Source organism: Daphnia magna, linkage group LG10, assembly GCF_020631705.1.
Source record: "Daphnia magna isolate NIES linkage group LG10, ASM2063170v1.1, whole genome shotgun sequence".
NCBI lineage: Eukaryota > Metazoa > Arthropoda > Branchiopoda > Diplostraca > Daphniidae > Daphnia > Daphnia magna.
The window spans coordinates 1382113-1406719 of NC_059191.1; the positions used below are offsets into that span (position 1 = coordinate 1382113).

Here is a 24607-nt window from a genome sequence, read left to right on the forward strand (position 1 = left end):
ACAAAGAAGCTCCAAACGTCGAATGTCGAAACAAGTCAGAATAAACGGTCTTCAGTTTGAAGGAAATGTTAAAATTACTGGGGTAACTCGAGCTGGCGTCAAATTACTCAGTTTTTCCAAGTGCTTCAGAGGGGTTGGGGAAAGGGAGGTTGGTGTTGGTATTGAGAGATTACGATTCTCGTGGACGGCAAAATTTTGTGAACTCAACACGGTGCGATCTTTGGTTAAATTGAGTTTTGTCACTCGAATGAACGCATTCACAAAACTACCACCCTCCTTTTTCCCGTCAGTGTGTGACTTATTAGCGGTTTTTCCAACTTCCTCTTTTTTCTAACAGCCGAAGCAACAACATTCTAAGCCATCTAGCGGCACTTAATTAAAATTGTCGACACCTAGCGGCCAATCGTAGCATTACCCTTGTTAGAAATATGACGTAACGTAAAAAGCAATGTTGCAAGAGTTCTGTGTGTTAATGAAGAAAGCCATTGGTTTTAAAGCTTAAGAATCACACTTAAGACAGTTCTATATAAGAATACCATTTTCGTATTATATTTGTCTTAAACATTCGTTGATGTACATAAAACAAATTTTGGCACGTTATGTACAAGATAAATGTGAGATACTCGAATTACTTCATCAAAACTAACACTATTTCATGAAAAATTAAATCGTCATAATTTTGGAGCGGAAAAAAAAACAAACAAGCAAACAAACAAAATTTGAACACCGTTGCCTGCTTGAATACAAAAATGAGCGCAGACAGTGAGTGTTAAAAAGAGATCAACCAAATAATGGATTAATATCTCGAGAGTTGCCAAACACATTTTCAGATTCAACAAACAAAATACTTAATAGTAATAGCTTCAAAGTTCAACGAAGCGAAATCACGCTTTTGGCTGAAAACGTTGCATGTAAAATTGACAATCGGAGCAATATTGGTAGGTGGACGGCACTTGTTTCTTTCCGCAAAGGCTGCACGGATTGAATCCGCCGTTATTCGCTTGAATGGGCGCCCCTTGTGGCTGCGGCTGCCACGGGCCGGATTGTCCCATTTGCTGAGGTCTATTCTGATCCATCGGATGCTGTTGCGGGTAAATTTGTTTAACCGGAGGCTGTTGCATCATGTTGTTGTTATTGCCGCCAACGTTTTGCGGCTGAAAACGTCCCCGGGCATGATGCGGATACTGGGGAGGCGGGGCGTAAGATGGCGGAGCCCCAGAGCTGGACGGAGGCCCAATCCTTTGGCCCATCATGGGTGAAGGCGGAACGCCGTATCCGGCTCGCATTGGCTGCGACGATGATTGTTGGTACTGCTGTTGATGGTAAGGTGGCGCTACTTGCTGTTGCTGGACGTAGTGGTGAGTTTGCTGGAAGACTTGGCTGTTGGCCGGCAATTTTTGATACGGGGGCTGTGGGGGTTTAGTAGCTAAGGATTGACGATCCACCTCATCCGTTCCGTTAGAGAAATTGGGTGAGACGAGTGGCGGAGCGACGCTCGATTCCGGTCGCTGGCCATCTTTGACCATTTCCTGCTGGTAAGCCGAGCGTAGGACTCGCTGCAGGATCGGATTGGGAACGTAAGTCTCGTCCTGTTCGGTGTCTTCTGCCGTCGATACCAAGATCACTTGGTCGCAAAATGTCACGCTCTTCTTCTTGCTCTGGCCGTCACCCGATCGCCGCTTGCGATCCAGGATACCGGCCGGAGCAGCAGGCGGAAGAGAAACGACTGGAGCCTTTGGCTGGATCGGTAAGGCCGATGGCTGCGTCGGCTGTGATTGCTGGACACGAGAAGCGTGATCGACGACATCGCATGAAGTCACTGGAGAGATCCTTGCTTGTTCGAAACGAGAAGCCAGCTTCCGGACAGATTTGTTAATAGTCTCTTCCGGCTGGGTCTCAGGTACGGGCTGGGCTACCGGCGTCGGTATGGACACGCCCATTTTCTTGTTTTGCAAAGTGCTTTGAAGTTCTTTTAGCCAACTATTGGCCGGGGCAGCAGTTGTGGATGGAACAGCTGGAAGCATCGGTGCCATCGGTGGTGGCATACTATTTCCAGCACCGAGGATCTCCTTCCGCTTTCTCTGCAGAGCTGCTAACAATCCGCTGGGTTCGGTGTATTCCTCCTCTTCTTCGTGTCTGGGAGGTTCGGGATCGCAACTGAGCAGTTGCAATTCCTGTGGCGGAGGAGGAGGCGGGAAATCATCGCTGGCTTGCCGGACGTGTTCAACAACAGGATAGGGCGGAAGCGGATCGAATGGAGCACCGAGAGCCAAATCGCTTAGAGTCCGTTCGTGATGGATGTCGGCGTGAACCGTGATTTGACTGTCGGCGTAATTGTCGTATTGCTGCTGCTGCGCCGGAAGAGGCGCTGGAGTCAAATGCGACGTCTTACGGACGGGCGGAGGAGGTGGAACTTTATTGAGCCCAATGGATTGCTGAAAATTACGGCCCAGACTGGCGTGGAAGCTCCTCCGCATCAGTTTGCTCTTCTCCAGATTTGGATTGCCAACATCTTCCATCGGCGGAGGTAAACCCAGCTGTTCGTCCTCCTCCGGTTCCATCACCTGCTGTTGTTCATGGCCGTCGTCGTCGTCGGCTCGCAAGTCCGGCAAACTGCGGTTCTTTCTCTTGATGAGCCCGCCCATGAGAAGCCTCCGCCGGATGCGGTGTTGCTTTTTGCCAGGCGATCTGGAAGAGTTGTCGCTCGATCCATCGCCGTTCATCACTTCCAGGTCGTCCTGCGCCACGCTGGCCACCGACGGAATAGGCACCGGTTTGCTCTTGTTGCGCTCCTCACTTTTGGCTCTCTCGCGTCTCATCATGAGGCCAGCGAATCCGGCGGAAGCGACACTCGATCTGCCTTGCCTTTCAACCGGCTGCGATGGCTGTTCATCCCGCTGGATGCTGTTGGATGACGTCTCTGCATCGCGGAGCATCTCGGCCGCTTTCTTGCCTCTCTTTTTCGGCAAAGTGGCGTAGATTTCAATGTTTTTACCGACGACGCTTCCGGACTGGATATTAGACGAAGGCTGCGCCGGCCCGGATGGAACAGGAGCCGGGGCCTGAACGGCCGGTGGCGGTTGTTGTCGACCACTGCGATTCGAATCTCGGCTGCTCTGACGACTGTGTCTCGGTTCGTCGATGCTGGGCATCACAGCGACGCCATTGTGATTGGCATTTGATCCATCGTAGAATCCGGCCGATTGACGGGCTTGCAAGAGTCGCCTGTGGAGACTCCGGCCGCGCATGACGCACGTGTTGTGCTTCATGCGGGCAAAGACGAGAGTCTGCGGATTATTGTAAGGCGCGTCCATGGCTGCCCGGCTTCGCTGGGCGGCCGATTGGCACAGATTGAAAGCGCCTTCGAGGTCACCCTGGTCTTCTTGCAATCTCGACCGTTCCAACAGGTGATCCGCCTCGAGGCAAAGTCTTTCACACTCGTCAGCTCCGCCAGCATCAGCCGGTGGGTAGGGCCCAGGTACTCTGGTCTGCCATCTGTTGTGTCCGCCCTCGGGTATCTGTGATAACTTTAAGAAGAGATCGAGCCGACCGGTTAACATCTTTATAGCCGACGTTAATCATTGCGTTATGCTACGCTCATAATTTTTTATTTTATTTATTTTTTTCTACCTGGAGAGTGTGTTTCAAACTCTGCTGGAGCGGGTAACTGTCGTTGGACGATAAAGAATACGAATCGTATCCAGGATCGCCGTGAAATGCGCCCAGGTGTTGCGGCAAAGAGTTCGGATCGCCCGGTTTCGATGGCGAACTATTCGTCGAACTGCTACTTTGCGGCCTGCAATGAATAATACATTGCGATGTTATTAACGAATAACTGGCGCAAAAATTCAACATTTAAAATACGTTTACCTTTGATTTCTGTTCATCATGTACAAGTAAGGATTATCCATAGACGTGCTGGATGACGAAGAGGCGCTATTTCGATCGCCACTCCAATTGCCAGAGTCCCTCGATCGCGGCATATTGGCGCCCGGAAGCATAGCGATCTTCAAATCGGGATCCGACGCCGGCATGGCAGATTGCTGCTGGGCACGCAAGATCGATTCGACCGTCTGGCGCTGGATGTAGACGGGTTCGTGGAAGACTTCGTCCGGTTGATGGAAGATTCCTTCCAGGTCGGATATGTTTTGATAATCCCGATAGTCCTGTTGCTGCTGTTGGGGTAACGGAGCGGGCCGTCTGTTCAACGAATGCTGGATGAGTTCCATGTTGGGCGTCATAGCTCTGCGGCCATTGTAATTCTGCGGCTGCTGTTGCTGGACTGGCAACGGATTGGGCGTGATACTCCTCGGCCTGGAAAGCGATCCGTACTGATGAGGCCGCGGCTTAGCTCCGACGGGCGTGATGGCCGAAGGAGCGGTGGCTGTGGGCACGGCCGTCCCTTCCGGATCGGCGTAAAGAAGCAAAAGAGGCTGGAAATGTCCGCGTCGGCATTTGTCGACGACGTGCTGCCAATCGGGCCCAACCTCGCTGACGGACGCGTCGTCAAAGTAGATCCACAGTTGCAGTTTGGTGTGGAAGAAGAAGGTGGAGTAATGTTTGCCGTAATAAGTGACCACGCCCACCAAGCGGTGGGTGGTCAACTCGGCCCAGCGGGCGTCCAGCACCGACTGGAAGACGTCGCGTAGTTGAAGACTCGTCCCCACCAGAGCGAAAACGGACATGATGTGATCCAGCTGAGGCCGTTCCGAATCCCAAACGATGCCGACGGACACGATTTGTGGCCGGTTCGTCAACGTCCTGCAAATTTGAATTTGAGCGCCGCAAGCGCTCGGGCAATCGCGAATATCACCCATGCCTCCGGCCTGCTTCAGCAAACGGCCAAACAATCCGGCCGGTGACCCCGTCTCCGATATATTGGCCGGCTGGCGCGCCTGTGACGTCAATGCCGACGCCGAGACGTAATGTACCATCTGTGTTTTATTAATGCGAAGAAAAATAGGACGCTGTTAAATATCGGTTGATTGTGTTTGGTTGTCTCGATCCATTGCCATCAATTGTAATTAAGCTAATGAGATTGTTCGTTAAACGTCTGATAATGACCATAGCCCTTTTCGAATGCCATTTGGATCAAAGAGCGATAACGAACGGACTGATTAGTCATTTTCTTTTTCGTCATCAAAATAATTGGCTTTTTAAGGCTAACCTGAGTGAAAGGCAAAGGCTCTGAAGTGGCGCCGCAAACGGCACAAACAGACTGTTCCACCAAGGTCATGGCAAACCGCTGATGAGGGATACAATGGCCAGCTGCGCATTGGTCCTCGGCCTCGTTGCTGGCCAAGTGAAAATGAATTCGAAGCAATATGTTTTCCTAGATTTTTGTTATAAATTGTTTTTGTTTAGCATGAGAATAAATTTGTATTTCAAATATAAAGGAAGATGATGTGAGAAACTTACAAAGCATTCAGCTGCATCGTCCATGAAACCGAGCTGGAAGCGTTGCTGGTTCAAAAAGGTTTCAGCCAATGCGCGTCGGAGCGCGTCCGGTGGTAAAGCTGACTCATGGCTGTATTGCAATTGCGCAAACAATTCCTACAAATAGCCGAAGGGGAGAAGATTTTAAAATATATGTATTTTTTTTTCTAAAAATAAAATAACGATGATCGAAAAAAATATGGATTATGAATCTGAATCGATTCCGACGGATGATCGTGATTGCGGTTTGTGCGGTACTGCGCATTCGAAGAAGATGGCACACCATCATAACCATAAATCTCATTTTCTGTGGTTTTCCATTGTTTCCCCCCCCCCTCTCCAATTTTATATCGAGAAAAAAATATAAATACACACAAGATGGAAGAAGAATATATAAGAAAGACATGCATTAAAGGCTGATTAACAGCGTGACTCGAAGTAGGAGGGAGGAGGGTAGGATGGGATCTATTACAAGAATTGCCAAGTCAAGAGACGTGATATCGTGAGCTTCGTGAATCACGATCGGTAACGCACGGCAGATGCAAATGAGAGAAACATATACCATTACTCTTTCTCCCTTTTTTTTTTTTTTTTTAAGAGAGAGGGAAATTATACGTTTTTTTTTAGGAGGAGGGGAGGGAGATGATTTCATCTGTCCGACTGCAGTACTTAAGATTGTCCAGTATTTTTTGGTTTCGGGCACAAATTACGAATAATCAGAGAAATAGAATGAAATTTTTTCGTATTGCAATTTAGGAAAAAAATTCGCTGCCAGGTGAAAAAAGAGGCCAACAACCCGCGTGTCTCTTAATGCATTTTTAAGAGAAGGATGTGTTTTTTTCTTTCTCTTCGTGCCAAGAGTGAATGATCGAATCTGTTCACAGCCGCTGGCAGTCGACAATTTTCATACTTAAACTCTTTTTTTTTTTTTTTTCTTTCTAAATATACGAGATGAGAAGTTAGAAAGAGAAAAAACTTGTAATTCAGAGCGGCTTTTCAACATTCCAAACGGCGAGAGAATCGGCTTCATTGTTATGATTGTTTGTCCCGCGGCCGAAACCGTTTAAAAAACACACCTTTCGGCGCTTGGCTAACTTTTGATCATCATTTTTTTTTTTTTCTTAAAGAAAAAGATGTAAAATGATACGTGAACAGACGGCCGAAGCGTAGAAAAGATCGTTCATTTTTTTTTATGGGATTTTTCTTTAGCGGATTGGAAGTAGAAGCCAAACCCACCGCAAAAAAAAAACATCTCCAACGGGAAAAAAACAACAAACAGATTGCATCTTAAACTACAATGAAATAAAAAAAAGTATGAATTTAACATACCTTGAGGGCACAAAAGATGCACGATTCACCAAGGCAAGCGTGACCGGTTAGATCGCGGAAACTCCTTCGGAAAATGTCCAAATGCCACAAAACCTAAGCAACAAAAAAAAAAAAAACAATTTTTAAGTAAATCTTAAAAAATAAATAAATAAAGAGTAACGGCAGAAGCAAAATTGTAGGTGTATAATAATAAATCCGTTTCGGAAGGACACGGTCAGAGAGAATTATTACGTAACCGCAACGCGAGACGTCGCATAATGACGTGTGTTTGTTGTGTATGTGGTGATTTCTCCCGATTGTTTTCTTCTTCACGATGACGACCAAGTTCCAGTCGAGTGACCGCAACACGAGCACTCAACCAAAATAGGCTCTTTCTTTTCTTTTTTTATTCCCCCCAAACTTGCGGGAGAGGCCCGTTTAACCACCGCACGTGCGGATGGTCGTTCCATCGTCAACGTACCGGAAATTTAAAAAAAAAATCACGATCGCCACACCGCAAATAGTCGTTAGTTATGGCTGCGAGCTATCATTGCAAAGAATCATACAACTCTTTTTAAAACATTCCCATACGAGTAACGAGACAAATAAAACAGCATTTTTCTTAATGGCGGTTCGTATTCTGTTTGAAATCAGAGAACGAAATCTCCTGCTGTGAAAGAGAGAAGAGGGTGTCCTCTGTCCCATTGTAATTCAGCTCACACATTCCATAGCTGAAAGGGCAAAGTTCTCACGGATCATCTTGCTGGACAAAAAAAGAAAGAAGCTTAGATGTTACACACACACACGTTATCTGATTGCGGTGCAGACGGAATTCCAGGCGGTCAGCATCTCGTACGCGAAAGACGGAATCAACAAGACGGGGCGTCAAAAGAATGCGATCCTACGTACGCGATATAATGGCGCACAAGGATTATGCCACAAGAGCACGTAGATACATATACAACAATGCCTATAATACCTTCCGCCCCTGGACTTGCCTTTGCCACCCTCGGGCGTTTTAATCTTTTCAGAACCATTTTCTTTGATCTTTTCTTCAGTTGGAAATGTTTAAACATTCCAAGAGCTCCTCCCCAGGTTTGCTTGAGAGCTTACTAACTCATGTGTTCCACGTTTCTGTGAAAGATTCGTATACCAATGGTAGCTACACAGCTGCTACGTTTTGCGGTAGAAATGTGGGCTCACAATTACATCAGCAAAGATGAAGTTTTTTTTTTCTCGACGACGCGTGAGAGGATCGATGTGCGGGAATGAAAAAAAAAATAATAATAATAAAGGTCTTTGGGGCTAAAGCTTAAGGAAAGGGGGGCGTTAAAAGGTCGCAAAGGTCATTACTACAAGAAAGCGGGAAGACGAAAACCTTCCAATTCCCACCGATATTTCTCACGCTCTTTTTTTTTCTTTCCGCGGTATATTCTATATTATGTATTTTTCTGCATTTTTAATATCTTCATTTTTTTTTTTTTCTAGTTCCCAAAAGATTGGGGGAAAAAAAACATGGAGGTTTAGGAGTCACATTGAACTTTTCTAATTTGAATTTTTATTCCGAAAAAAACAACTGCGGATGATGTCACCTGGGTTCCTTTTTGCTATTCGCCATGTTGTTTTTTTTACGATTTTCTTGTGTTCCACGACCGAGAGAATAAGAAATATAGATACAATTAACCTCTCCGATCGTTTTGAGAGTATAACCGTGACTCTTATGACTATAATTCGTAAATGGCTTTTAATAGAAGACGGGTCATTGAGATCGGATAAGCTCGTCTAAACGCCGATCCCCTTTGATAATCGATGTTCGATTCAGCCAATTCACCGTTCACGGACGTCAATCTTTCCGGTTAAAAAGGTGAATAAAAAAAAATTTGTTCTTTTCCCGTTATGAAAAAGTTTTCAAAAGAGGAAGAAGAAAAAAAAAAAACTGTTGTTAAACTCCTCCCCAAAATTGTGCCACCCCCTCAATGACAGTGAATAGAGACCCCATCTACGCAGCACATTATAATCACGCTTCATCCGTCATAGTGCACACAAAAATTGTTGGACGGGCTGGGAAAGAGCCAGACGTATATGGGAATCCGGCCGGAAGAAGCATCCTATCAAGAGGATGTTTTTTTTTATTTTTATATATTTACAGACCAGAGGGACAATGATGAGGGGAGAAAATAAAGGACAGGTAGAGAGAGATAGTCATGTGGAACTAAAATGGGCGCCATGATGGAATGGGGGGGGGAAATCCTATATATAAAAAAAAAAGATATTTCTTTTATAATAATTCCCCACCCCCCTCTCTAATGGTAAATCGAATCGCAATAGACGCAGGTCCCATTCATCACTTTGTTAGACTAGAAAGTCTTTCGTTCATTTTTTTTTACCATTTAAAAAGATAAACGATTGCTGAATGTTTTTTACACACCAACTGGTGAACGCAGCGTTTAAACAGATCGTTTTTTTTTGTAATCATCTTTTTCGAAAAAAAGTTGGCTGAACGACGGCTGTTGCTACTTTCGAAATCACGAAGCCGTGAAAATTTGGGAAACAAATTTTGACGTCGTCATTTGTATAATAGCTTTTCAAAATAAAACAAAACGTCAGAATGCTGAACGTCGAATGTAAATTCTTTTGTTCCCATTTCTCCCCCTTGAAATTCCGTCTCGTCCTACCGGGGTGCGTAATTCGGTCACGCTGAAACGACCAAAGAAGATCGAAAATCGAAATGGAATCGGAATTCGCGTGAAAAAATGGGCTATTTTGAATACGGTAAGAAAGTCAGTTGACGTTGATCCATGATCGTCAATCAGAAACATTTTGAACTCAATTCCAAAAACCATCAACCCGGAAAATCAGGTACTTTGACGTCAGGTGAACTAGCTCAAATGAAACATCGACGACACAGGGCAGGTTTTTCCTGATTGCCCGTCGCATTTCAAATGTTTTAATTTTTGTTTTTTGTTTTAAAGATATGTGACCCAGTGATTCAAACGGCAAAATAAAACTCCAGGTCACAAAGATAATTCTATATATGTACATTTTTTAGAAAATATTTTCGCTCTTCCCGAAAGTAAAGGGAAAATGTTTTTTTTCCAGGAACGCGTGACGGTTCTGCTCCGTTGAAATCTTACTGGGATTTTTGGTTGTTATTTGTTTCAATATTCCCAACCATTCAGACATTGTTTCTTAATAACCCGCTATCAAACCTTTACCATAATAATTAAAAAAAATGCTCGTTGATTATTCACGGATGATTTGTTTAACTTGATCGTTCGCATTTCTTCCTTGTTTCTTATAAATTACGCATACAGTGACCTAACGTTGGCAACATGATTCGTTGCTTTATACAACCGGAAATGTCAAGTACTGCTTCATCCATTCAACCCCTCTCCGATTTCGTAGTATTTTATTTTTAAAAAGGAAGGGGGACGAACGTAGCACGCAAAGTCTACGCACGCACCACGTCCAAAATATACGCGATACACAAGAAAGAAATCAAACCTTGGTGACTTGAAAGAGCGGATGTCGTGCTATATTCCTTTCGAGTCTCATTTTCTTTTCAAAATCGCCAGTCGATAAATGCGATTTTAAACTGTCGTACAAATCCACTAGTTCACGATGGGCTCATGTACAAGTTTAGCAGTGAAAACTGAATCAATCACTTTGAGAAGACACACAACACATGATATCGGCGAAAGGCGCGCGGACTCGGAACTGATGGAAAGGCGCTAGCTTCACCAACTAGGCACACAACTGCGGAGAACCTTCTCCGACGGGCTAAGACAGGGCGGGTGAATTTGAACTTGGCCTCAGGGCTAGACTCACTTAAGGCGGGCTCTGATTGGTGGCACTGCTCAACAGGGGAAACAAAATGTATACAAGAAGAAGAAGAAGAAGAAAAGGTATGCCGCCTGCGGGCATTACACCTTTCCTTAACACACCTGGGGACCCCGTCCTATTTAAATCTTTCTCTTTTTGCTCCCCCCTCCTCGCAACGAGCTTTGTGTCTGATTGCCCTCTCCATTTTTTTTCCCCCATTCCACGAGCTTTCATCCTTATTTTTTGTGTGTACGTCTTTTCTTTTGAAACGGCAGGAGGGAGCGCGCGCAAACGTCGTGAGTCACGCAAAGACTCGGTTTCAGCAACTTTTTTTTTTTAGCCAACAACTCACAGCGCTGATTACAATCATTACAGCTACTAAAATATATATTTTTAAAAATGTTGATTCCGTCGCAATAAATTGCAACGGCCAAACATTTTTTCTAACCCCTTTTTCTTACTTTCGTAAATCACACCCAGTTTTAAACAAAACATCCCGATTTTCATTATTTCTTTTAGCCAAGATCCGCCTGTTTGATGGCTAAGATTTTTTTTTCGTCGACAACTTAATAGACTTTTGTTTCGAAAAAATCCTTTCAAAATTGACCGCCGTTTTTACTCGACAACAACAAAAATTTCATCTTTTTTTTTGTGTGTGTCCATCGTCAGATTGCCATCAACCCCCCACATGCGTACGGGTAATTCTATATCGTTTGGAACGAGTGGAAAACAATAGAATCTTTCTTTCACCTACACAAGCGAGTTTTCTGGCGTCTCTTTCGGAGAATGTCGAGAAAAAAAGATCCGCTCATCAGATAATTTATAAAAGAAAAAAATTCATTTTTCTAGTTTGGACCAGTGCGCGCGCGCGATTCAAAAAATGGCTGATTTATTGACAAGACGGCGATAAAAATCGTGTAGGCTGAATATATTTCCAATTTTTTCTTCTTCTTCTTCCTTATCGCTGTTGGTCTTAACGTAATCATCATCAGGCTCGCAGAATCGATGATGCTGGTTAAACCCATTTAAGGTAAGATAATTAAATTTTAAAAAAGAAGAAAAGGGTTGAAACAAAAGGCATATAGGAAACTGAACGCGCGTTTCGAATACTACATGTATAAGGTAAAAAGCGATTTCGATTCGAAATGCTCTAGGTGGCGACCGAAAACCCCCTCAGGAGCAACTAACTGTCGGTCGTGACGAGCCTTCGCGTGGCCAAAGACTTTAAAAACTCGTGCGGATGTGTACACGGTAATCGAGTTTCCCATTTTCTTTTCGTTTTTGTGTGTGTGTGTGTGTGTCTGCAACTTGTGACTGAATGAGAGAAAGTCCTCGAAAGAAAAACACGTCGGCCTTAATGACATTACGATGACAATGTCCTTTTTTTCTTCAATGGCCATCGTCTTCTTGGGCAGATGTCCAACATGGACGGGCAGCTGAATTCTTTTATTTTATTCTTAAATTTATTTATTTTTTTTTTCTGGAAGGAGTTTTTTTTTCAAGTTCAACAGGTCATCGGCTTTATTCTATTTTCGTAGGTGAAATAGGAAACGCGTATTCTGCAAATGGCGGTAGTTACAATAGACGCACGCCGTCGTGTTGAAAAGGAATCAACAAAAGGTGAGAGAAGAAGAAGACGAGAAAGAAAGGAGCGTGTGCCAGATGTCCATTTTAGACATTCGGAGACTTATGATGTCCCTTTTATCAACTTGTGTGCCTGTGTATATATTCCTCCCTCCTCCTTGGGCTAATAATAAGAGAAAATGGACGCCGGAGACCAGAAGGTCGGCATCCTCGCGGGCTTGTTATTCTTTCCTTTTCTTTGAGACTCTGAAATAACCCCCTCATCTTGATGGCGCGAGCGCACACCATCTTGTGCTCGTCGTGTGGTCCCTTTTCAACCCCCCCCGATCCAATTACAGGTGGAACAAACACACACGTTCACCCTCTGTTCTTTTGATTATTGCTTTTATTATTATTGTTTTGTTTTGAAAAGGGTCGCAGGCACCGATCAATTTTTAGATACGCGCCTCCATTTGTGTGTTACGGTGATATCGAGGTCAAAACAATCATCATCTAGACGGCCCATTTGGCTAGACTCCTACCCAGACGGGGGCCAAAGATGGTAAGGTTTTCAGATTTAGACGAAAAAGATTTCTATATTGACCGCTAGGTGGCGTGAGAAACCTTGAGCATTTTCCATCTTTTGTGAACACGCATAAAAAAGAAAACGATCAGTTGGTCGCGCCTGGTTAGTTTTACCTGTAACCCCTCCTACTTAACCTTCTACTTCCATCTTTGGAGGTAGAAAATACTTGAGGCTATTTTATAGTAAGTCGTAGTAAAAAGAAAACGGAAAAAAGGAGGGGAGAGGGGATTTTTCAGTTTGACAAGCTTCAAAATGTAAGCCATCTAGCGGTAGCGTCCTATAACTACGCGTGAATTTCCTATGTTGATGGCATCTATCAAACCCACCTGACATTACGGCTAAAAACGAAGGCATCAAGTCGCTACAACCCGTCAAACAAAAGACCAGACATCCCACCTCCCACCTTGAACCACCGGGACACACACAAAAAAACTTTTCTATTACAAAAAAAAAAAAAAAAACAGACAAACAGAAAATAATAAACAAAAGAAAATCCACCCAAAAACCACCAAAACAAAACCATCTGTTAAAAAAAAAAACGCGGAACTTTTCTTTTTACGACAATCTCTTCTAAAGACATCATTTCTTTATCTTTTCATCTGTTTAGAAAAAGAACAAAAACAACAACCATAGTTTTTCTCGTTCTTTGTTTGTGCATGTGTGTGTTTTTTCGGATAAACTAGCAGTTAAAAAAAAAAAGGTTCTGGCACTTTAAAAGGCGCGCGCGTGTTTAAACAACGTCTTGCCCCCTACCATCTTATTCTCAGAGCGTGAGGGAGGAGTCGTCGTTCGCGTGCAAAGCCACCAGCTCGCACAGAAAGGCTAGGTGGGTAGTATATATCCTAGATAGGTAGGTGTACATCTATTTGTGTTTGTAACTGGCAGTCCCAGGTAAATATTGACGTTAGCCGCAACACCCACATGAACGTCGATGACATCAGCCCGGAGAAACCAGAAAATCGTTAAAAAAATTCACGATCTCTGCTTCTTTTTCATCTTTATTTAGAGCCCATCCTTTCCAAGAAAAAGATGGAAATAAAAAAAAGTCTAATTGAATAGCGACCGCCTGCTTCTTTTATAGGCGACATTTCTGCTTCAATTTTCAGTTTTTGGTATTTATATTACGTTTCTACCGGAGGAGAAGGGAATGCAACATCTTCTCCCGTGGTTTATTTTTTTATTTCTAACCAAAAAGATTTCTTAACGAGCCACAACACACAACGTAGAAAAAAAAAAAATTCGGGAAAGAGTCAGCCGGACGCCCAAAAAAACGAACAAAAGAAAAAAGAGAACGAGGCAAAACATTAGAAGAGAATTAGATTCTCCATGTGACCTCTACATTTGGTAACAAGGAGAGAAAGAAAAAAAAAAAAATTAAATACCCAAAGGCCATTGTTTCGAAAAAAAAAAAAAGACTGGAATCATTACGAAAACCTGAACATGAAGAAGGAGAAAGGGAGTGTTTTTTTTTTATCCCTGAGGAAGGGAGAATAAATGTTTAAAAAAAAAACTGAATAAATTTAAGGTTGTGTCTATTCTACACGTACAATACTAAGAGAGCTACAAATGCCCGTTGCTTATGCGTGTAACTCGATATTCAAATGCACAAACGAGCGGCCGAACGCAAAATAAAGATGAATATTCACACGCACATAATTTAAAAAAAAAATACGCTACCGGCGCTGACTCACACAAAAAAAAATAGAGTCTCGCCCCCTAAACAAAAAAAATAATAATAATGAGCTAGTTCTATTCGCGCGGGCTTTAACGAAGTGTATAGTCATGTATAAAATCATCTTTTATAGCCCCCGATGCATCTCTCAGACTGCACACAAAGCAACAAAAAATAAGGCGAGATCTTTTTCTTCTGTGTGTTTGGGAAAATGAATAGCGAGGGGCCGTGACTCGACAGGTTGGTGAACGTCTACGACGCCCGTCATGGCCATTTTAATGCGTCCAACAAAAGGGAGAGATAAAGTGTAGGAGAAAACAGACGCCAAGGATATTCTTCACCACCATGACAGTGAAAAGAATAGAAAAGAAAAAAGCTTTGAACGGAAGCGGGATTTCTCTCTCCCTCTACTTGTTTCCCTTCGATATTCAATTAGGTGGTAGACTTATATGAAAGAGGAAGAAGTCTTCCCTCCCTCGTGCTAGCCACATGGCACCTCTCCCCTACCTGTTGGTACACTTCCACCTACGCATCCGGTTCGTCTTTGTGTTTTTGATTCAACTTCCTCTCGTCAACCCTCTGTTGCAAATCATCATCCCCCCTCATCCGCCTTTTTTTCATCGCACATCCCACGAAATAAATATTAGATTTAAGTTTAGGTAAAAATAGGAGAATTCAAATGTTGACCAATTAGGGCAAACATCGAAATGCAAATAATTCAGCGGGAGGGAAATTTGAGAATAAATATTCAATTCTTTTAAACGAATGACCTCGCAAGTCCCGTTAAAGACACACACCATTAACCACCTGCGGGACTGTTTGCATCGGCCCCACCTTTGAAATGTACACAATTTTTGCGCCAAAAGGTGAAACGCTGATGGCCATGTTGTACTCAATCCCCCATTTCACAATAAATAAAAAAAAAAAACGTATTCAAATATATCCTTCTGTTTGTTTTTTTCTCTTTTCTCGCCAAAAGTACGAAGGACAATTCGTCGGAACGTGTTTTTCGGCACGTTTTTTTTTACAGGTGACCCGACTGTTTCAAGAGACATAAATTTTACCAGAGGATTTAAAAAAAAAAACCGGATTTCCACGTCTCGAAACTAAAAATAGTTCGTCTCAATTTTTTTTTGTTAGCTTTTAATCCGCGCAATCTGAGAAAAGTAAGGTGTTTCCTCAGCCGTAAAGCCGAGAGAATAAAAGAAAACATTCCCATTTGAAAAGCTTATCAGTCGAAAACGCACCTGGAGACCGACTTTTTTTTTCTTCTTCTTCTTAAGAGGGAGAATATTTCATCGAGAAAAAAAAGCTAAAAATAAGAAAAAGATTGAAAAGTGAAATAAAAAGCTTTTTTTGGGTGAGAACAGGGCCATTTGGGTGTCCTTAACAAATTTTAAGAAATAGAAGGGGGGCCAAAAAGAAAAAATAAAAACCGACCAACATAGAGTTTGGTCACGTCCCGAAACCCACCTTGACAAGCTAAGATTCTGACAGCTGTCCCCGAAGAGAAAGAAAAAAAACAACGAATTCGAAACGGAACTGAAATGGGAGACACTTAAAGTCGTGTCAAGTGAACACACAATTTAAAAAAAAAAAAAGACGTATATTACATACGTATGTGGTCACGTAGATCTACGTTAGAATCTCACCCAAGACATTCCATCTGGGCGTGTGTGTCGTCGTCAGTAAATCAGCGTTGTCCCGAGGAACAAGAAAAAAAAGAAAACATGTTGAAACTGACCTGGACGGCACTGTTGAGGAAGCAATTGTTCTGTCCGGGAGCGTTGAGAAGACCTTTGGTGTTGGGGGCGAAGATCTGATGAGGCGAGTGCTCGGTCACGCGGACTTGCTGATGTTCAGATGTCTGGCCGTATTCACGAGAAAGGGTGGCCATCGTAACCGGTGAAGGAGCCATTTTTTTTTTCTTTTTTAAACTCCTCCGATGTATGATTCCTTGAATATGTTTTTTTTTTGCTTGTGGCTTTTCTTATTTTCAGACAATCTGTTAAGAGAAAAAAAAAATAAAAATCGGGAAAAAGAAATGCGTTTTATCAATAACGGGTTAGCTTTTTGTTTTGTTCTGATGTTCAATAGCACATGACGTCAATTCTTGTACTTCGTGACCGTGCGGGAATTTATTCTTTTTTTTTTTCGTTGTGTTTTAGGTGAATGACACGGGTTTTTTTTTTTTATTGATTTTTGGCATGACAAATAAGATAAAAAAAGAAGGGAGTTACTTTAGGGCTAGTTGGCAAAATACTTTGAAAGATGGCCGCCGTAAAAGAACGATCGATGGAATTATTGTGTTGATGCAATGCCAAAAAGGTCGCTGGCAATAAAGTAAAATACGATATCACGTCATAAAAAGCAAGGGAAAAAAAAAAAAAGATGCCCATCTCATTTCCATACGAACATATATATTTTTCACGTGTCGGAGCAAAGAGCGAGATGGTCAGATCAGGTAACTTTGGAATATATTTTCTACTAAACAAATGTATTTGATTGCTTTGGGGTTTTTTCTTTTTTTTAAGGGCTGCTTTGAATAAAGAGGTCAGTCCTCCATTGAGCCCGGTGACTCATTCTATTTGAACGAAATATTCTAATCTAAAATGCTTCATTGTTTTATTCTGTCGGTGCTTGGCATTATTTTTTCGCTTTCTTGTTTCGCCTCTGACCTCAACGAAAAACTTAATCAGTTCAATACACAAAAGAAGATTAGAGGCCCTAGCTGGTTTTATTGTTGTTTCGTGGTATTTTTCATTAGTCTGATCGTCTAAAAAAAGACATGAATGTTCTTACACAAAGACGACGGTTCAAATCTAATTATAATCAAATTTCTTTTTAAGACACATCAGCAGATGGGCAAAAATGGATTTTAGATGGCTGTCAAGATTTTAGGCAGATGTCGTTCACTCCCACCTTAATCCGAAATGTTCTCTTTGAACAAAAATAAAAAATGAAGTGAATGAATAATGCATGTAAACACGCCGTGAAGATGCACGACTTTTCCCGATTGAAAAAAAAGGGGAAATATTGAAAAAAAAAAACTTGTTTCTTTTTTCATGAAGAGACACGCGGGTCACAACCCGACAATGACACACAATTCCAGGTAAAAAAAAAAAAAAGTTAACTCTCTCTCTTCATGTGGGGGTGCCCTCATAACAGCTCATAAATATATACGATTGGCCTATTTGAATGCATTTTTTAAAAAAGGGGGGTTCAGAAAGCAGAGAAAAACAATTCATTATAATAACTATATGCCTGTTGCCCCCCTTCGTTAAAAGAAGAAAAAAAAGATCGTAAGGGGTGGTATATCATAAATGATTGGAACTCTGCGTGACTCGTAATAACTTTTGGGGTCCGTGTCATCGATAATCTACCCAGGTCCATATATAATATTCTAATATTTCTTTTCATAATTTGTGTGAGAACAGTTATGGGAACCAAAAATGAAACATGAGAAAGTGCTACTACAACAAAATACAGTCTAAACATAAACGAAGCAGTCAGGCTCGGTTAGTCGTGCGTAACCATAGTGACGACAAATTGTTTATGAAAATAATGAAGAAAGAGGAACGACTTGCTTGTTTTTTTTCAACGGTGAGAACTGAGAATGTGTAGGTGCAATGTAGGTACATTTTTTCAAAGCAAAAATGGCTCAGACTTCAAGGGGGAACGAGGGTAAAAATTGAGGGGGAGAGAGGGACCTTCCTGCTGAGTTTTTCTTCTACCTAGCACAGAGAGAAGGACCCAAACGCATATGGAAATCCGGTTGCAGATCGTGGGAAAACCTACGTGTTTTTCTTTTACCTATTTCTCTGCATTTCAAAATCTGTTTCTTGGAATCCCCCCCACGCCATTCTCTTCCCATTTTCATCCTCAATTGGATCCTTTCAAATGAAATCTACCCCTCATTAAGAAATTGAAACAATCGGAACTTCTGGGAGGGCGATCAGGTCCATCAACCTCCGATGAAACAATCACTCCATTCACAAAAAAAAGTGAAAATTCTTACCTCCAAGATCAGGATGTTATCCATTGTCAATTAATCCGATTGCGATGTGAACATCGTGAGATGCAGCATGTGCACGGTGTTCAAAGTAATCAAATGCACCGAAAATGGGAGTCGAATGCGTGGGAAAACGTGAACTGGTCAAGACGACGGTCGACAGTCAACTAAAGGCATCATGCACCTCTGAGATTGTTTCGCCTTTCCTTGGCGAGGGGCCCTTCGCGTCTGTCCGCATCACGTGACCCCCAGGCGGTTTCCCTCCCAATCAGACACACAGGTGCTCTCTTGTCAGGGGCGCCCAGCAACCGACTCCTGGGTTCCTAATGTTCCTTTTTTTTTTCTTTAGAAATAAAAAGCTATTTCGTTTTTTGTTTTTTTCATGAAGAAATGTTTGTCCTTTTTAAAAGATTGGCGGGATTTTCAACATGTCGGCGGAAATGCCGTGATTGGATATGAAATAGAATGTGAGCGTGACCGTCCGACTGTGAAGTATTCCGGTTGTCGGCCATATCCTTGTCCATTGCGAAACGAGTTTTCTTTATTATTATTGTTTTTAATCTTTCGTAGTTGAGAATTGAAAAAAGAAACAAAGAATGGAAGAGAAAAATGGTTCTTGCATACATACGCAGTACACATATTGAAACAAACTAATTTGTTCGTTTTTGAATAGAAAATGAAGGCCATAAGATACTGCCCGCAGCGCTAGATGTCGTCTTGCGATTAAAACTGTTTTTGTATTCATCTGGGGGAAAAAAAAGGTTTTAAAACTTTTGTTTTCAACATAAAAAAAAGTGATCATGCATGGAACACTATTTGCATATCGGTTCAGGTCCAGTTGCGCGCGCGCGCAAAAAAACAAGAAAAACAAAAAACAAGCTACGAAGAAAAACAAAAAAAACTTGTTTGACCGTGGCGCCATTTTACCATGCTTTGCGATAACCCAGACAAAATGGCTGCGGGGTATTTTAAGAGGGTGGTGGTAAAAAGGAAGAGGAGGGTTGAAAAAGCACACCATGTAAAAAAGGAGGAAAGGTAGACTAACAAAAGAGGGGGGAAAAATCCCTATTGGCCTGTCTCAAGGACAAAAGAAGATGGCCGTCTCTACTTTTTTGAAAAAGATAAAAAGAGCTCTTTTTTATTTTTTTTTATTTAGCTGTCTAGCAAGAAAAAGAACCATTCCCTCCTTCATCTCATTGTATCGTTGTATTTCTTCTGGGGGTCTGTGTGTGTGTGTGTGTGTACAACACACGCACGGCAGCACACCTGAGTTATAGCAGCAGTGACCCCTGAGGCCGGATGCTTTTTCGCCAGTACCTTCTTCTTCTTCTCCCCCTTTGTAAAAACTGCTGTGACCAGAAGAGGGATGTTTCTCCACAATTATGTACCTTTACCTCCTCCGTCTTCTTGTTTTTTTTTCCCCCAAGATTGTAATCACGATGATTATGACGATGGGATTCAACCCGAAAAAGACGTATCGCCTATAGATTGTTGTGATATGTTACGTAAGTCACCCTCGTGTTGGAAGAAGATGGTTTGGGTCATCAGTGGCCCTCTTACGGTTGATTTGATTCCCGACAGATGTTTGTGTGCCCCTCAAGATGATGAAGAAGCAATTGATGACCAAATAAATACAAACTTTAAGGGTTCAGCAGCACGTGACTAAAACCGCCTCTGGTAGCAAAATGAGGTCGTCGAACACAATTCCTTGGTTGCGCTGCATAACGATGCAAAAATATAAAAACTCACTCAATATCACATGACGAAATCAGATCAAGGAGATTGCCACTTTTGCTACTGGCCTTTACCTATCATTTGCGCGTACTTGGCAACGTCTTTTAGGGCTCGTGCACCATTACCTAGCAGACGATAAAAAAATGGGAGATTGTATGCCGTCACGGTCGATTCATTATGCGCCGATAACACGAACCACCGGCTTAAAATAATGAAAAACAGGGCTCCGTATAATGACAAGCTCCAGATCACGCTCTATGCGTGAAACAGTCACGGATAAAAGTGATTTTTCTTTAAGGAAAAGATAAAAAATTATCTACGCAGCTGTAGTACACCGAACAAAACTGGTTCTCTACATATTCTTTTGAAAGTCATGTTCAAATACTGTAAGTCCTGCTGTGTGCAATCAAATTCAATCAACCGCGAGAGTGAGGCCCATCGTGAATTTGAAACCGGAAAAGTCAAGGAAATTCGAAAATGTGCCCTTTCCGTCGTTTCCTGCTAGCAGCTCAACCATTTTGTTTATTTCCAACATGTTCACGATGACGTTTGAGAAGAATAGACTCTTTCGTTCAGCAGCGAAAGTTGAAAAAAAAAACGTGACCCTGCTAACCCTATCAAATGGGGAAAAAAGCCACGGGGTAAAGAAGGTCCTTTTCTACATATACGGTCGTGTCTTGAATATTGTATATACACACCCTTTCAGAGTATAGTGGAAAGGTCATAAAAGTTGATGACCAAGTTTGTTTCCTTTTAACGAGCTTTACCGGACTCTTCCTGGCGGAGAGAACAAAGTTCGCTTTTATTTTTACACCCATCACCTTAACCCATATTTAAAAAGAAACTTGCATTTTTTTTTTTTTCAAAAAATTTCAAACATTAAAGGGTGTAGAGAATTTCGGGCGGCTCCCGAAATATCCCAGATAGAAAATGAAAACGTTTTGTTAACTTCCCAGGGTTGATGCGGTTTTTTCCCGCGAAACGTCATAAAAAAAATCTATATGTAGAAAATGCGTGTATAAACTTTCTCGGTTGTTTGTCTTGCCAGCTGAGAGCTTGTTTAAGTTTTTTACCTACTAAATTATCGTTCCGTTTGAAAACATTGGGGAGGAAAGGAGGCACCTCACGAAGATTATTGTTTATCTCCCCAACAACCATCTTTTTTCTTCACGTAGGCTTGTAAATTCTTTTTTAATAGGATTTTAGTATTAAAACGAAAAAAATAAATAAATGTACTTTTAGCAGTAGCATGCTGATGGACGTCACGAAGTGACTTTTTTCTTCTGTTGCTGCCTTTTTATTTTTTTACTTATGATAATGTTGGTGACTCCAAAGTGCTAGGCACTTTCTAAGTTCTATCTTGGACCAATCTTTTCATCCTCTCAAAAGACTTTTTTTTTTTTTGTTTTCTTTGTTATTGTGCAGACGAGAAGATGCGAGGCGCCCCGTCAATTTCTTTTCCCCCAATCCCTGTTTTTGGCCGAGGAAAACATATGGGACTCAAAGAGTCAATTCCACTAAAAGCCAAGTTTGATGACCTGTCATCGCCTTGACTCATATGTACACCCCCTACTGTCTGTTGAAAGCCATTTCTAATCTAGATCTGTGCCAAAAAGGTTTTGCATTTGTTTCTTGATGTTTTTCTTGATGTTGCAATCTCAAGTTGACAACAGATGGCGTGGAGGACTTGCACAAGAAAGGAATTCGCAGCATTTTTCCTGGACATTCTTGGCAATGACATCCATTCTTCGTAGCTAGTGAAATATGAATAAACATGAAGAACGAAAACGACAGGGAATAATAGAACGCGAGTTTCCAGTCACTACAAACTTATTCAGAACCAGCTCCATCGGGTGTCAACGGGTTTTTTTTTTCTATTGAAGAAACGAAAGGACCAGTTTTTCAGCACACATTCCGCCATTGTTGGAATGTCGCTTCTGTAAGACGTTCAGCATTATTTCATTCCCCACAAACATTCCAGATTTTCTCTTACCAAATCCAACCGTTTCAATAGAAAAAAAGGGAAGAAACGGAAGCTGTTTTTGCCCGTTTCATCCATCCATCCGTGTAAACAACACATATTTCCCAACACTCGGCCTGGATGTGTGTGTTACACCATATTTACAATATGAATGGTGAGTGCTACGGGTGCACTTTAAGCGCCCGCAGCTTTTTCCCAGGCACCTAAAGCACCTGGTCTTCTTATAGTTCTAAAGTAGACATGACTTAAAAATTGACCTTTCCCACACAAGATCCCTAATTTTCGTGCATCATTGCTATCTTCATCTGATGGCAGTCGACGAATTGAGCCATTTCTCTTTCTTCTACTTTGCTGGGAAACAAAAACAAAAGAAAGTTCGTGCACAACCACGTCCGGGCCTCCATTCGATACAGTTCTACCCTCATCATTTAGAAAGGTAAGCTTTAAACAAGAAAAATAGCGTATACAATTTTCTGAAATCATAATTTCCTGACTCTTTAACATTGAAAAATAGCTAGAAAGAGCTCCCCCTGGTTTTGAAACGGTAAAAAACCCGAAATTGAATCGTAATAAGTTGGAGTTACGCCGAATAGAAACAGAATTGAAACCGTTAAGAATCTGTTCGCTGAACTCAGACAATAACTGAACGTATGATTTCGAGACATAGTCGATAGTAACTGGAGCGCTAAGATTCTGTTCCGGAAGTAAGAGCAAAGGTTCATTTTTCATAACGGCAAAAATGGAAGATAAAAATTTAGGGAAAAAAACGGATTTGTTGATGGAAGAGAGGTCTTTGACCATCTTGTTTATATCGTCATTGACCGAGTTGAGATTGGCCAAGATGGAAGTGACTTACTGCCTCTTTTCACCTATCATGGTACAGTATATACATAGCCTTTCTGTAAAGTTGACTTGTCATTTATCTGGAACCTTATTCTTAATGATGGGTATTTCGTTTTTCCTCGTATTCTGTTGTTTATCACTTTTTCTTAAGAATAGTTTCTTTTTTTGTTTTTTCCTTTTACGCTTTTTGTCGGAAAAAAAATTAAAGCTGATGTGGCTGCTGTGCGCCGGAATAGATGGGGTCGAGTCGGCTGGTAATGTGCCTCTGGAGAGGGCCATTAACATCGCTGGAATTCGCAGACCTCTGATGAAAAACGATCAACCCAATACGATTTATCTGAAGTCTGATCAACGCTCGCCATCACTACCCCTTCGGACTCATTATTATCCTCGTCCCCCCTTACCGCCGCATCGTCGTCAGCAACAACACAAACAACAACAACAACTGGGTTTCATAAGGAATTCCAACGGACGCCACCCACCTCGTCCGGCTCCCGTTTCCATCAACAATCATCTCGGTGTGTAATTCAATATCTTGACATGTATATTGCTTCAGTCCACCCCTCTTTGATGTTGGTGAACGTGCACATCGTCTCTTAATATAGCATTGGCGGGCGGTAATCCCGGACGCGGAAAACTCCATCATTATTTTATAAACCAACGGCAGCAGCCTCTGAAACAACATCCCAACCATCAATTTCGGACCGTTAATGTGCCTACAAACATTCGCTATCCGCACAATAAAAAGCCAACCAACAATCATCAGTTGCAGCCCCCAAATCGTCAAAATCTAGGCATCAGGTACGAATGGTTCTCGATAGATGGCGTTTATTTATTTTAAATGTCCTCGTTAGATGGTGTAAGCAACTTACCCTCAAATTATTACAGACAGCCGATTCCAGTGCCTCTTAAAACTCCTTATGAGATGTCTCCGGATGAATTAGCTACGCCTAATAAACAAAACACGATGTCGCAGGATGCACAAAATCTGTTGACACTTCAACTGGAAGGCAACGACTATTTGACGTACTTGTACCTAGCGGCGAACGAAACCCGACTGGAAGAAGCATACCTGACGGCGGCTGCAAACGCGGGCGACACGGTGACTCATCCACCATCAGATGATGACGACATCATTATTGGAGCGCCAAGCGTACATTTTGATCCATATTTATCGCAAAATCAATCTTTCAAGCCCAAATCATTTGAGGAGCAAAACAAGGCGAATAGCGATGACCATTGGAAACTAACTAACGAAGGAGGAAAAGCAATGGTCGATGAAAACGTGATCAAGTCATTAGACGAGGATTGGTTGCCCATTTCTTCGCCTTGGGACAAATACGGCAAAGAAAATCGCACATCCAATTAAATGATCTGTTTCCAGGAAAAAGTGTTAATGCCATGCAGTTCTCTTGAATATATTTATTAACTGAAAAATACATTATTATTTATTTATCCATTCATCGCCATCTAACGAGCTTCATTACAACCTCTAAAAAAAACATGGCGGATAACCGCCCGCAGTCTATCGTAAAATGAAAAAAAGAAAAGGTGTTGTCCCGCATGACAGCTGTTTCGAAAACATTCACGAATATTACGTAGCTGTAGCGAGTTGACATATACTGGTCGTCCGATCGGTGTAGATGCCTA

General features: G+C 42.2%; 2 protein-coding genes across 6 annotated transcripts; one reads left to right on the top strand and one right to left on the bottom strand.

The window, feature by feature from the left end:
* Positions 1-527: 527 nt before the first annotated feature.
* On the bottom strand, positions 528-18616 carry LOC116932683. 2 transcript variants are annotated; one of them, XM_032940500.2, is made up of 8 exons: positions 18406-18616; positions 16132-16392; positions 6766-6858; positions 5419-5553; positions 5168-5332; positions 3871-4934; positions 3631-3796; positions 528-3527 (listed from the first exon to the last, which is right to left on the bottom strand). In XM_032940500.2, the coding sequence occupies exons 2-8, from the start codon at positions 16303-16305 to the stop codon at positions 885-887; spliced, it is 4440 nt and encodes a 1479-aa protein (XP_032796391.2). In that variant the 5' UTR covers positions 16306-16392; positions 18406-18616; the 3' UTR covers positions 528-884. The 2 variants fall into 2 exon arrangements, with proteins under 2 accessions (XP_032796391.2, XP_032796392.2); XM_032940501.2 differs by lacking the exons at positions 16132-16392; positions 18406-18616 and adding an exon at positions 10249-10504.
* Positions 18617-21779: 3163 nt separating this feature from the next.
* Positions 21780-24420, top strand: LOC116932692. 4 transcript variants are annotated; one of them, XM_045180213.1, is made up of 6 exons: positions 21780-22072; positions 22148-22268; positions 22386-22550; positions 23166-23475; positions 23563-23758; positions 23846-24420. In XM_045180213.1, exons 2-6 carry the CDS (start codon positions 22266-22268, stop codon positions 24324-24326), a joined length of 1155 nt encoding a protein of 384 aa, XP_045036148.1. In that variant the 5' UTR covers positions 21780-22072; positions 22148-22265; the 3' UTR covers positions 24327-24420. The 4 variants fall into 4 exon arrangements, with proteins under 4 accessions (XP_045036148.1, XP_045036149.1, XP_032796409.2 ...); XM_045180214.1 differs by adding an exon at positions 22629-22991 and having other exon boundaries at positions 21793-22072; positions 22148-22550; XM_032940518.2 differs by adding an exon at positions 22629-22991 and having other exon boundaries at positions 21793-22550.
* Positions 24421-24607: the final 187 nt, after the last annotated feature.

What these genes read in the sequence shown, in the direction of transcription:
- LOC116932683 (XM_032940500.2), bottom strand. Translation starts at nt 16,305, where the DNA reads ATGGCTCCTTCACCGGTTACGATGGCCACCCTTTCTCGTGAATACGGC. An exon ending in AGCCTTTGCCTTTCACTCAG is followed by an intron (nt 4,935 to 5,167) that starts GTTAGCCTTAAA and finishes AATAAAACACAG; the next exon opens with ATGGTACATTACGTCTCGGC. An exon ending in ATGATGAACAGAAATCAAAG is followed by an intron (nt 3,797 to 3,870) that starts GTAAACGTATTT and finishes TATTCATTGCAG; the next exon opens with GCCGCAAAGTAGCAGTTCGA.
- LOC116932692 (XM_045180213.1), top strand. An exon ending in TACCCTCATCATTTAGAAAG is followed by an intron (nt 22,551 to 23,165) that starts GTAAGCTTTAAA and finishes AAAAAATTAAAG; the next exon opens with CTGATGTGGCTGCTGTGCGC. An exon ending in TTCCATCAACAATCATCTCG is followed by an intron (nt 23,476 to 23,562) that starts GTGTGTAATTCA and finishes CTCTTAATATAG; the next exon opens with CATTGGCGGGCGGTAATCCC.